Genomic DNA, 14611 nt, shown 5'->3' on the forward strand with positions numbered 1-14611 from the left:
AAATAAGTAAGATGTTCCCAGAGGTACAAGGGCACTCAAAAAGTAGGGATGAAATAATTTGTGCCAGATAATCTGTTATATTTTCAGGGACCTTACAGGTCCCTGAAAAATGTTCTCAATATTTGAAAACAAAATATGCCGCAAAGCTCATGGGTATCACGATGCAGTGGGCGTACATTTCTTTGAGGCATGGTCCAACTGTGGGACCATTCTGGTTGAAGCATTAGAACTTTGTATTTATGCCTGGCTTTGCTCAGGAACTTGAATAATAATAATTGTGGATAAGAGTGGGATGTTTTCCTAATTAAATGCTATTGATGTGGTACAGTGGTTTTCAACCTTTTTCATCTCATGACATGCATAAACTAATTACTAAAATTTTGCAGCATACCAAGAAATATATTTTTTGTCAATCTGACCAAAAATAGGTATACTTTTGATTAATTCACACCAGACGGCTATTATTGTATTGGCTATCGTGATTTTTTAATTTTATTTGACAATGTAAGGGAAAAAAGATCAGTGCCCCTGACTAAATAGTCAAGTAATTCATGTTTTTAAAATTCTTGTGTCACACTGGTTGAAAATCACTGATCTAGTAAGATATAGTTGAAGTGCCTTTAGCTAGAAAGCCCACTGGGTAAAAAAGTATTATTTAAACATCAAAATCGTTGTAGTCAAATTAAATTTTACTGTTTGGAGGTGATTAGTAGCAATACTTTTTATTATTATTATTATTTTATTTATAGAGCTAATAGTTGTATAGTTTTAGCTGTGAGAAGGTTCTATGAGTCTAAAAATAGTATCAGGAAACCACACTAGTTTAAAAATTATGTAAATGCATTTTAAACACAAATACATTTTCTTATTGTTTCTTTAGTTTTTAGGATCTTATTTCCCAGCTAATGCATGGCATATAAAAATATCTTTCAAAATAAATGGAGTGTTTACCCTATTATTCTCATTGAGTTATGAAAATATAGTAGCAGAGGAGAATTAGGAGAGTACAGGAACTTAACTTAAAAATTTAGCAGCTTTTGAAGAAAAATATGTTTGAAGGTTGTTAGAAGATTGTAGTTCTAAGGAGTCTGGCATAAAATATTTGTATATTATTGAAATATCTTTATAGCCATTGCATGTGAGCATTAGTCTGGAATCTCTCAATATTTTGAAGTCTTTTTAATTTTTGTCGAAAGCACAATGTGGTGCTGGGCAGAGAAAAGAACAGAGTTGTGATCACAGGGTTAGCAGCAGAATCAGCCACTCTGCGGCTATTCAGCCTGGATCAGAACCCTGGGGCCTGGGGCATCCGCCAAGCAACTGGGAAGGTCACCAGGACACACCAGGGTGAAGTGGGGAGGTGACAAAGGCTTTCAGCCAGAGCCAAGAGTTGGGAGCCCGGCGATATTCAATCAAGAACGTGGACTGTGGAGATAGTCACAAGGGACATTAAATTAATTTTGTTGAATGAAGTTTCTCTTGCTCGTGAGGACCACGCATCTGTTCCTACGGAGTGTTAAAATACCCCTCACCTGCCTCTCCCCCGCCACCAGCACTGGCGATGCAGGCCACTTGCTTTTTCTTTATGAGTACTCCTTTGAATTGCCTCATCCCTCTCATGTTTAGTTGTATTGATATTGAACCCAAAATGTTACTCTTGTTAAAATGATTTAAAAAGACAACGTAGGGGATACAAACAAGCGAGATTTAACACTTCAGGGAGTGGGCAGCCCCCACTCTCAAGGGTGCGCAGAACTCACCGTGGGGTGGCAAACAGAAAGCAGAAAGCTGTTATTGGATAAAGAATAAGGAACAAGGAAGAGAATAGCAGAAATATATGAGGAACAAGGAAATAAGTACAGAGCCCAGAGCTGCTCGGTCTTCGGGAATTAAGCAGCTCCATGTGGGACCTTATCTCAACACTGTTTGGTACATGGGGTTTACCTGAACCTTTATTTATGCTTTTATCCATATAATCTTCATGTCCACTCCTCATTTTAAAGAACAGGAAACTGTTGATTTTCTTACATTCTTGAGGATTCAATCATAGTGCTGGAAATTAAGGCCAGGATTTTTAAATGAAATGTCATCTGATACAAGTGGCTTATGTAGGGGACAGATAAGGAACTGTACTCCCCGAACAGGTTGTTAGGCTGCCTGAATGCTGCTTTGTGGACAGGTGGAAGTAGTCTGGGTGTTAAGCTGTGGCCATCAGTCTTAGAAAAATGAAGCTGTGTTTAGAAGAAATAGTCTGTCGGCTTGGAGTTCCAGAGGAAAAGTTAATATCTGGATATAAAAGGAACAAGAAGGAGACTAAAAGTGTTCCCAGGGAGAGGGTCTTTCTCCACTTTCAAAGGGGGCCCTGCCTCTCTGACCTCTCTCTGACTTGAGTGATGTATTGACGAGACTGGGTTGCAGAATTATCAGTGGGCACCCGATGGGCCTTCACTCCCTCTGCTCCTGCTGTGACAGTGTTGGACGAGGAAAGCATGGGGCAGTGCACAGAGGTAGGACAGAGGCAGCGGCTGGCATCAGAACTTGGCCGCCTGGGGTCATAGAAGCAGCAGGACCGTGGTTGTCCTGGAGGTGCCAGTCCTCGGGTGGGAATACCCTCGGCTCTCGGCTGTGAGGAGCGCAGAACCTTTTTAGAATGATAAAAGCTCCTTCACAGAAACATGATTGGGGGAAAGAAATCATTAACCCAGCCAGGTCACAGAGTTGAGTCGGAACAAATTTCATATTCTCGCCAATGTCTGTATGCAGAGAAATACGCCTGCCTGTTTCCCTCGTGGCCCGGGGAGCTCAGCCGTTTCAGCCCCAGACCTGATCCAAGGCTAAATATTGGTTGGTGCGATTTTTTTTTTTTTAAACTGTGTGATAGAAAATAGGTTTTTGGTGTCTTTTTTCTTCCTTTTAAATCCAATCCTCAGTGGATTTGGTCTTTCTAAAGCACCTGCTGGGATTATTTTGTACCATTGTGTCAGACCTAATCCAAAGAATAAGCTTCTTTTTAAAATAATTCACATAGTCAGTGCAGGAATGCATTGTCAGCATGGCCAGGCCTGTTCTCCACGTCCCCGGAGAAGCTGGGACAATGGGTCGTGTGAACATTCTCTGGGGCCCCAGGAGACGAAAAGCAAAGAGGATGCCCTGGACGCACGGAAGAGGGGAGCGAGCACAAAGGTGGATTTCCCACCGGATGCGAGGATGCGAATGTGGGGACCAAAATAATCAGCTTTCTCCTTCCCACCTTCATCCCGCCCCAAGGCCTTTCCTGGAGTGAGTGCGAATATTTGGAATGGTGTTCTTGTTCATAAATATTTCCTTTCATGCTTTAACGTGGTTGGAAAAGGCGTTTCTAAAACAAGTGTTAAGAAGGAACTGGTTATTTTTGATGTGAGAACCCTGGAAATGTTTCTTAGTTTGTGTGCATTTTTTGTTTTTGTTTTTTGCATTTTCCTCCTGTACTTCCCACTGCCTCGGGCTTATAACCAACACATCACCCCCCTCGGAGCGCATATTCCAGATATAAGAATTGATTGCTGCTTGCCTTCTCGGTGTAACTACGACCTCTATTTTAAGTAAAGTGTACTCTAGTCATTAAAAAATATTTTCGGCTGCTAACTCTTTAGATCAACATTATCGTTGCTGTTTTCTCAGCGATTTACATGTTTCTACTTAAATCGAATCTTTAAAATATTAGACACCTTAACCTTGTTAAAAGATAAATGGATAAAATTAGCAATGTAAAGTGTTTATTTGAGCAAAAATTTGATTCCCGTGGGGCAGCTTCCCACGTGGGAGACAGAAAGGAGCTGTACCAAATGGAAGACTTTTATAGGCAGAAGGAGGTAGGAACGGACAAGCATCCTAGACAAACATGAAGGTTGCTTATTTCGCGGTTACTTTCCTGTCTATCAGGCAGGTGACCTAACTAGTTCTGGTCAGATGATTCCTGATTGACTGCTTTCAGATCCCATTTCTGGGAGAGCTGAAAGTATAGTTAGGTCTCAGTTTGGTGACATGAGGCTCAGCATAAGCAACCCCATTTTGGGCCTGTTGCCTTGTTTTGAACAACCATAAATTTCGACTGCCTACTTGTTAATTTAGATACGGTTTTTTTAATAAAGATAGAATATGACAGGTTCTCTCATCTTTGTTTTAAGTCATGAGAAAGTTTAAGTATATTAAAGGCTGATGGGTTAATGTTCCAGCCATTTGGTTTTAAATTATGGAGAATTTGTACCTATAGACCCATGCTTTTGTGTACCTACTTAACTGGTGTTTTGCCTTCCAAGGAATACTAAGAGAACAGAAGAGTATATTGAAAATACCACTTTTTTATTCTGTGGAAATTTTCCAAGCCTATGAAATGAAGAGGTGAAAAGGTCTTTGTCTTTTATATGTTCAGCTTTCCCCATATGGTCCCCTTTTCACAGTCCAGTTATCTAAGTATGTGTTTTTGAGGATGGAGTCTTATATCTTCAGTTATCAACGTGTAGAATAATGACTAACAATGTGCCTACACTTAGCTGCCTAAATAGAAAAATAGCAACTTCAGAGTCTTGTGACCTGCGATTATTATTATTATTTTTTATCCTCACCCGAGGACATTTTTTTTTCTTTCATTTTTTTGTTCAGATATAGTGGGAGGGAGAAAAAGGAAGAGAGAGAGAGAGAGAAAAATATCGATGTGAAAGGGACACATTGAGTGGCTGCCACCCGCACGACCCAACCAGGACCGGGGACAAACGGCAACCGAGGTCCGAACCCGGGTCTCTCTGGACCGCAGGCCGACGCTCTAACCACTGAGAAGACCGGCCAGGGCTGATCTGCAATTTGATGGGATGCATGCTAAAAACAAGTAAATCGAAAGGGAGACGTGTGAATTGAGAATTTATTATCTTTTATCCCATTTTGGTTCCCACCGGCCCTCTGTTTACATCTAGAAAGCCGGTTCCCTGACACTGAGCGTTGCTATTGTGGTACATCTGTGGCCCCACTTGTTTTGGTAGACTTGACATCAGGACTGAAATCTGGACTCTCGGAGGCCAGAGGCCGTGTGTACTTAATTCTGTTCTTACTCCCCTGGCACACTTGGGGCTGCAGCATACTCATCACTGCTCATACCTCCTGCGCATGCGCTCTGCTCTGTCGGGCTGTTCTTACACCCCTTCACCAGCCCATGTTAAACAGTTTGAAGACTCAGCTGGCCCGATGCCTCCTCTAGAACACCGTCCCTGACCTGCCCGTCTGGGATAGACCTCGCCCCTGCTCCCATGGTGCCCTGGGTGTGGTCCAGCAGTACCTCCTACGCTATATCTCACTCTTTGATGGACCATTCAATAAACCGTGAGCTCCTTGAGGACAGAGACTGTCTTTCCCACTTTCATTTCCCCAGTGACTGACACATGATCATATCATCTGTTGCTGGGAGAGGAGTAAAAAAATGGTCCCAAATAGTTGACAGTAAACATATGTCTACCCTATAACCCAGATATCGTGTTCTGAGCAGAGAGTCTAGACAAATGAAGGCATGGACATTCATTTGGACAAGCATATTAATGGTATCCATAGTCAAAATAGCTATGAATGAGAAGTAATTCAAATGTGCAACAGTAGGCTGGATAGTGCAACATTTACATAATGAAAAACAACGATGGAAAAGAATGAATCATCACTACCCACAATAGTATGGGTGAGACTCATAAACACAAGGACCAGCGACAAAACTAGACACAAAAGAATAAATAGTGTATAATTGTTATATAAGCAAACATCAGTTGACTGTGAAGAAACAAGCAAAGCTAAGCTATGGTGATAAAGTCAGAATAGTGGTTGCCTCTGCAGGAGCGTGGAGGAGATGGCATTGCTGGAAGGGCGGTGAGGGAACCTTCTAGAAAAGTTTTATTGTGTTGGTTACATAGGTGTGTAACTGTGTAAAAATTCTTCATTACACATTAAGATGTGTGCACTTTACTGTTAGTATGTTATACCTCTATAAAAATGTTAAATAAAAAAAATAACTCCATCAATACCGTTTAATAAGAAAATGATTTGTAGGAGCTTTGGTCGTGGGACATTTTCATCCTCCTGTGCGCGTTTGTTTAGAAAGTTTTCATAATTCTCAGGTTGATTTTAGATATGTATACAATATACAGATGACATGTTGTAGAATTGTATACCTGAAACCTATGTAATTTTAAATAAATGAATTAAATAAATAATTTTGGAAACTTTGAATTATGCTCATAAAATATATTAATGACTTGTAATTTCTTGATATCTTTTTAGGTTTTATCTCAACTTTGTTACTGAAGAAGTAGAAAATCCTGAAAAGTAAGTAGCCGTATTTACTGTGAAATATTTATGAGGAATAAATGTAATGTTATATAGTTGAAAAAGTAGACCTCAAAAGAAATTTAGTGTGAGCTAATCAACTTTATACTTATTATCATTGTCATTCTCTTAGGCAGGTAAAATTTATTTAATTTTATCATAAATTAAATGTCAATAACTTTATAGTATCATCTACATTTAGTAGTAAATTATATAACCTGAAAGAATAAAAGAATAAAGTTATATTTTAGGTAATCTATTTATATATAAAAGTAAATATACAACTTAACATGGTCTTAGTTTCACACTTTGATAATATAAATATTTCAATATATACAAATACTAAAGAACAATGATGTATTAATTCAGTGGTTATTTTTTATTGCAAAAAAATTTTCTCACCTCAAAAATGTGAAAATAATAACAGCACCATTGGGTTGTGGAAATGAGTTGAAATGTATAAAATACCTTGATTAGTGACTATCAGTTTTTATTCTCTACCTAATTGTTTGGTTGTTATTACTATTATTATATCTTTATTTTACAAGAATGGTAAATGTTACTCATATAAGAGTGTTTTCTGTATTTCAATAGCCTAATCTATTCTCTTTCTTCAGTGTTTTTGATAGAAATATGAAAAATTATTTTTACACCATATTGAAACCAGTTTTCTAAACATTCAGTACTAAAACTGAATATGCATTTTATGATCTCTCCTATTCTGTGTACAGATTTCATTGGATCTTTATATTCAGAGAAAATAAACTTGCATTTTAAAGGAGAAACATAAGCTATAGGAGTTTTATAATTAAAGTAACTATCAAAACTAAGATTATTATTACTGGTTACATTGGGTGAAATGTTTTCATTTTCTGGAAGTCATAATTCTGCAAAATTCATTAAATATTCCTAGAATACTTTTAATTTGATATTATATTTTAAGGTCTTAAACGAAAGAACTTCTCAGGAAAGATTAAGTAAGAATTTCTGGATTTTTAGGTCAAGGTAATGAGTTACTGTTAATACTTAGGTTGAAGAAAGACATGTCTGATACCTTTTTTCTTTCATACTAAATACTCAGATATTTAGTTTTTACATGGAAGAGTTTGTGTAGAACTTAGCCAACACATTATTTTCTCAAAATCAGAATACGAGAAATCCACAAAATCCCCTTAATGGAAACTAATGATTAAATTTGTACTGTGTATTATTTATCAACCAAAGAAATTCAGGGTTTTGAGCAATTTATTCAATGTATTGATTTTAAAAATAACACTTCCCTGCAATGTTGACAATCAGTCCGGATTTTAAAAACATAAATCTTATTTTTTTAAACACAAAGAATGCTTTGGGAAATATTTATGGTTGACTCCAGAGAACAGATGGTAAAATTACGTGGACCTGGTCCAGATGTGTAATTTGTATTATTTTGTAGGTAGACACAGCTCCCTTTCGTTACAAGGGAGAATAATTATGATTCCATCTCCTTGGTGACGTGCCAGGATGAATGTGTTTCCCGATCAGTGGCGGGCGCAGTGTCCAGGTGTGCGGCAACTTCTGGCAGCTGGTGAAATGAATCATCCGCTGCAGGCACAACCCCTTTTAGTGTCCTCCTCCACCTAGGCAATAAATTTCTCCTAAAATTGTGATCGAATAGAAAAAGTGCTCATTAACTTCGATCAGCGAAAATGTGATTTCAAATACATAGAATGTAGAAGAAGTTTTCGTGATCACAATCGACAACCCTTTTATACAATTTAATTTTAGTGGAGATCTTTCAAACTGCCTAACTACTCTAAGGAGTAATTTCTGAGCTTCTGTTATGAGCGTGACGTTTGGAACAGCTCTGTAAGTGTTATAGCAAGTGAGAGAAACCGGGAGATGAATGGAATCAAAATAACGAGTGACTTCTTTCTGCTATTGTCTCACTTACTCTTTATAGCTTGTAAAGCACAAATCTGAATATTTGAAGCCAAATTCCTGCTGTAGGATTACATTTATAATGTTAAAAAATGTTCCCATGATCTTTCTTATAATGTTTTCTTCTCTAAGAGCCATCCTTGAAGAGGCATTTAACATTTTTATGTGAAAATACAGTAATATCTTTGACATTTTGTGATAATATAAAAATATTGCATGCAATAATTATCTATAGCATGGTGACTGGCTCCACAAATGAATATATTAAAATAAGAATAGTATTTTAAGGAGCACAGAAGTCCAAAGTTTGGATCATGTAGGTGACAGAGTCCAAGGAGTATCTGAATTTTAAAATGTTACTTACCCTCCCTCCAATGAAGTGTGTACTACTAATGATCACTAATGAGCACATTTGTTTTAAAAAATCAAAATGTTTTCATTTGCAAATCTAGTAGGTTTTGTCTGTGACATTCCTTTTGTGGTGGCTGTAATCTATCATTGTTCAAAAACTTACACAGTGCAAAGAACATATCATTGAGATGTATAATGTTTGTAATCTGGCTCTCAGTTTGATAAATCATGTCTTGTGTTGATGAGAGCCAAGAAATGAATTGCTTGACTTTGACCTTGGGAGTCTGAGATTAGTTGGTTTGCCTATTAGACTCGTTTCAGTGTTCTCCTCACTTCATTTATTCCTTCTGTTCTGAAGAGGTAGAAACAGGAGACTTGGAGCAAGTCAGTAAAGCTTGATATCATCAGTCATTTTTGAAGAGCAGGCTATCAACATGCTCTGAATAATCAACTTTAATAGAAAGTTTAAATAATCAGTGTCATGTTTAATTAATACTCTGCCTGCTGCCAATTTATATTAATTGATGCCTGAAAGTCATCACACCTTATATCAATGATAACTTAAAAGAAGAGAAACTTGAGTTGGGAAAAATGCCCAAAGACCTTCAAGGCAGTGTGATGGAGCAGGCTGGTTCATAAATGGTCCACAATCATGCTCTTTTCATTCGGTCCAGATGCTGCGTACATTCTTAGTACATGTGCTTTGATCCTCATTGACGTGTATTAAGCTAGAGTAAAGGTATTTATTAAAAATGTTATATTTTTATAAGTCCTATTGCTTATAGGACATATCAATCTATTACCTGGTGAAAGTAATAATCCTTATTTTATTTTTTCTAACACCATTTATCACCTCTCTGCCCTCTTCCACCTCTATCCCCCCTCCCAACAATCACCACTGTGTCCATGAGTTCTCTCTTTTTAAAGATGTTTTGCTCATACCCTCTCCAGAGCTGTTTTTATTAATGACAGTAAGGTGTTCGAATTATATTAATATGTGACAATGAATCTCTTCAATTGTTGAAATTATTGATACCTAAATTAAATTCATTTTGTTTGGTGCATTGTTTTCTAGAAACATATAAAAAGTTTTGCAAATCCATATTTAATATGTTTCACAATAGGAGTGTAATTAAACTGGTTGAACACTGAAGCAGGCAAAAGGTCAGTATTTGACCAGATGTCACAGAAAATAGATGATTCTATATTCAGTGAACAAGGTCATCAAGTTACTTGTCCTTGCCTTTGCTCAGTCTAAAAATTTCCCACTAATGGAACATGTGGTTGATGTACCCTGGGATCAAAATTCTTGCATTTCTCAGCTTCACATATGCATAAAAAATACATTTGGCTCAAACAGTTTGTTCATGTAAGGCTAACGTGTCAAATAAGTGGTGCAGAAATTACAGGACTGTATTATAATATTCTATCAGGCAGTAATCAAAGAAGACAGATATTAATCCTTCAAATGCTTTGTAGAAGCCATTTAGATATACATATATATTTTTTTAATTTTTAGGATTTTAACCCCATGTTGAGACAAAAATTTGAAAGTCAATGCTTTGAACTGTTCTACATCCTTTCATGTTAGTTGCTTCTGAATTTGAATTTGAATATTATTGAAGTTTATATTCTGAGTGTAGACTCATAAACTCATTCTTTAGGAGCAATAAAAGTGAGTGATTTAATTTTACTGTATGTTTCTGTTCCCTTTAATTATCTAGAAAATATTCAAAAATTTTCAGAATTAGAGGGAACCTTAAAGACTATCTAACCTAGCTCTTCACCACATGCATGGATCTCCTCTATAATACCTTTAAGCAGGTATAATTCATGTACACTAAAATGAGAAGCTGACTGTAACTTCCTTGAACTGGGTTGTCAGTATGTTTAATTGAATGTGTTGATGAGCAACCTGCTCATTTCTATGACCATTTCATGCTTTGATAAATTGTGGCTTGGGTGGCATGAGTAATTAAGGGAGAAATTAAGTGACACCCACCAGAGATGACGGTGTCAGAATCCTCTTATCTGGAAAGAAATACCTTCTACAATCAGAAGCAATGTCAGCCATTAGTTTGTCTTCTGCTTTTGAGTTTACACTTTAGTAACTCCTCACATTCATATTCTCATTTGTGCAAATCACCTGTCCGTCTCCATGCCTGGATTTCAAAGTTAATGACTATACCCAATAGGTGGCTCATACGTAAATTTGATATTCTGAATTATACTTGGTGAAAAACTTCTTAGACCACTAATCTGTGGTCTGTGGCCTGCTGTGTGGCAGTCAGTAAGATCCTGTGTTGTTTGAAGAATCTCACAAAAATAGAATAATAGCCCACGTTGTTTGTTATAGGCAGAGACAACATGCATCCAGGCCATTATACTTCTACTTGCCGTGCACTGAAGTAATTTTGATAGTTTTGTTCTCATCATATTCGAACATTGACTTGGCTTATCAATCTGCTCAGGAAAATGAGCAACTTTTGAATTTGTATAGGTGCACGCTAAAACTGTATTACCAGTGTAAACATCTAAAGTGAACCAAGTGAAGTTGAGACTTTCCAGTAGAGAAGGATTTCCTTCACTTTTATGAACTATAAAAATATTTACTTTCCGAGTCTTTAGTGTGGTTCAAGAAATCAAAATTGGAATCCTGTCTCCTTTTAACTAGCTATTTGACCTTGGATAGACCTCTAAATTGCTTCTGAATCTTTGTTTACCACTTTTAAATAGAGGGTAATAATCCCTATATTACAGTTCTCATGGGATTGTGAGGATAAAATATGTGAAATTAAAAATGTTAATGAGCTCAACAAGCAATATGCAAACACCATCTGCAACCAAAACCTATATTCTTCAAAGATTAGAATATTTCATAATCTTTGGAAAAAATTAGAGGATTAGCATAATTGTTTTATGAAAGTGGGTGCCTTCTCTACACACATGACCTATTAATCAGCTTGAAAAGTTGTTCTGCATCATCAGCAAAGTACCGATTATTAGTAGTTAAAAGGTTCAGAAGATGATGAGAACGGCTTTTTATTTAATAATCTCTAACCTCCTCAGGTGGCAATACACTCACACATTATAATCAGAATGAATTTCTTAGCAGATTTTTTTCCCACTTCTGAACCAAACATTTATATGCCCACAACGACACTGTTGCCGTCACCCTGTTGACTGATGGTGCAGATACAATGGACGAGACTATTGTACTTAGGCGGCAGTAGCCTATTTTTAGGTTCACTGTCTTACCAAGAAACTCCTTTATGAAATCTGACAAACAAGGTCTTGATCTGAGGGCTGGTATCATGCATTTAAGTTGTTCTTTGTATTTCTAGAAAAGAAGCTGTTGAGTTGTGACAAAACAGGAGAACACAAGTATTAATGGAACCCCAGATGGTTTTTATGAATTTTTACTTACTTTAAAAATACATAACCTTTATTAAAACTATCAACAGCATTTTCCAATGAGTACTAGAAGGATTACAGGGTAGCACTTCAGAATAGTTTTAATGATATGACGTATTATTTCCATTCTTTGGTTGAAAAGATTGAAGCTCATAGAAGTGAGGTGACTCTCATGGCTGGGTTTGCCATTGGTCCATGGGAAGACTAGGATTTTAATTCATGTTTGATGGAATATATGAACTCTTTGGCCCCAAAGCTCATACTCTTTCCAACATGCCAGTTGGTCTCTTTGGGAGGCAAAGCAAAGTGATCCATGGGTGTAGGTGGTGTAAAGGCTGATTAGGGAAGTAACTGGGCTGTGGAAGGGGAAGTTGGAAGAAGAGTAGGACTCAGAAAGGTCGAATAGAGAAATGAAGGCATCTCAGACAGGGATGTTCATCAAGCTGTGAACTGCTTAATGGTTCCAGGGCTTAATGGGTAGACTGGTCTCACTAAAGCAAAGGATTATGAAGGGCAGAAGACAAGAGGGTAGTAAGGTGTGCATGCTGGGATGCGGTGACCCTTAGCCTCCGTTACAGGAGTTTGGGTCCTGATCCACTAGCCAGTGGGACAGGGTGAGGGAGGTACGTTGCAAGTGTTTAGTGTATATGAAGCAGGGGAATCAATAGACTTTGTTGTTGTTGTTACATATGTACAGTTTAAAGAGAGTTGCAGTCCAAAAAGTCACATTTCAATCTTCTTTTATATGTTTATTTTATTTTATTTTTTTTTTATCCTCACCCGAGGACATTTTTCCATTTTTTGTTCAGATAGAGCGGGAGGGAGAGAGAGGAAGAGAGAGAGAGAGAAACATCGACGTGAAGGGACACATCGAGTGGCTGCCACCCGCACAACCAACCAGGATTGGGGACAAACTGCAACCGAGGTACGTGCCCTTAGCAGGAACCGAACCTGGGTCTCTCTGGACCGCAGGCCGACGCTCCAACCGCTGAGCCAAACCGGCCAGGGCTATATGTTTATTTTTTAATAAAAGCAAATGTCATTGAACAGTTAATTGCCTCCTTGAGTTGACTCTATTGCTAGAGTCAAACAAGGTGAGAGATCATCGGGCAGAGCATCCTGGCAAATAGCCAGACCCAGTGTCCCAGCCCAAAGACACAGATTACACTGCTTGGAGAAAAGGGATGAGTCAACACAGTGTTCACACACTCTCCTCAAGAACATCCAGTTGTCTTGTTGTTGTTGTTGTTTTAATTAAAAGAATGCTGTCATTTCTTCTCTGTACCAGAGGAAGAGCAAATGAGATTGAGTTAAATGAGAAGGGAGTTCATTTTAGGATAAATTGTACATTCAAAAGGGTTGAACCCAGGGAATTTGGTTAGGCATTGGAATTCTCAAAATAGTGATAAGAGGGGGATTATCATTTAGCCTCAATTCTTTGCCTATGCAGGTTGAAAAAAGGAGGCAGACCATTGAGTTTGCTTCGAGGTCTGGAACATTACGGCTCTATTTTTAGGCTAGTGAATGTATAGGAACCAGTGTGGGGAGGCCTGTGCTCCCCCACAGGCCTAGGTTGGGGAGGGGTATTTCATACTACTAAGATAAGGGTAACCCTCAATTAGATTTTAAGGTCAAATAGAAATTCCAAGTCAGAGTTGGGAAATATTTCACATAAGATGTGTTAAAGATTTGACTTTTACACATTTTGTATTGTAGGGGAGGGCAGGTTAGGGAGGAGAGGGAAACAGCGACACCAGTGCAGAACACGAGCTGGCCAGGGAGGCCACCGGCACCGCTGGTGTGAAAAGGACTCTGAACTTGGAGTCAAGTGGCTGAGGTTCTTGCTCTGGAAATATCTAATTTTGTGACCTTAGCTGCATCCTTCATCCTCTCGGAGCCTCTGATTGCTCAGGCACGGAAACGGCATGGTGGAGTCGTGCATTCTGAGCTTCCTTTCCACTCCAGGGTGTGCTGTGATTCTTGTAGGTGACATGCAAGGACCCGGTTTGACAAGGAGAAGATATTATTTTGGAGGCGTGGCCAAGGGATAGAAACCTAGGCAGGAGAGCTGCCTCAGGAGTTAAAAGTGTCAAAAACACAGACACACAGAAGGGATCCTGTGCCCAATTTCTGGAGCTCATGATGATCAGGAGAGTAGATTGGACTCAAGTTTTTTGAGTTATTTCAGAAATGGTAAGAACTTTGAATGGACACCTGGGGGAGTGAAGCCTGATGGGCAGCCCAGCACATGGGAACTTGACTATTAGGTGTGAAGATCTAGGGTTAGATCCAAGCTGTGGCATCTAATTCAGTGGGGTCACCTTACATACAGGGTCTGTGACAGGCGGAGCACCAGGAAGAAAATAGATGTTAATACACTTGTCAGGGTAGTCAGTGATATATGTGACGATAAATCCTAGATTCTACTCACAGTTTTATCATATGTACCTACAGAAGGTATGAAATGGGCCCTGGCCAGTTTGGCTCAGCAGTTGGAGCGTTGGCCTGCAGTCCAGAGAGACCTGGGTTCGGTTCCCACTAAGGGCACGTACCTCGGTTGCAGTTTGTCCCCGGCCCTGGTTGGTCA

At 38.5% G+C, this 14611-nt stretch overlaps 1 protein-coding gene across 1 annotated transcript in view; it reads left to right on the forward strand.

Moving 5' to 3' along the window:
• The window catches only part of SLC7A11 (solute carrier family 7 member 11), a 75695-nt gene that overhangs the window by 23691 nt on the left and 37393 nt on the right, over nt 1–14611 (forward strand). The window contains exon 6 of the mRNA XM_036241319.1: nt 6295–6339. Coding sequence (XP_036097212.1) covers nt 6295–6339 — 45 coding nt within the window. The remainder of the gene's footprint in view (nt 1–6294; nt 6340–14611) is intronic.

This window comes from Molossus molossus, unplaced genomic scaffold, assembly GCF_014108415.1.
Source record: "Molossus molossus isolate mMolMol1 unplaced genomic scaffold, mMolMol1.p scaffold_m16_p_4, whole genome shotgun sequence".
NCBI lineage: Eukaryota > Metazoa > Chordata > Mammalia > Chiroptera > Molossidae > Molossus > Molossus molossus.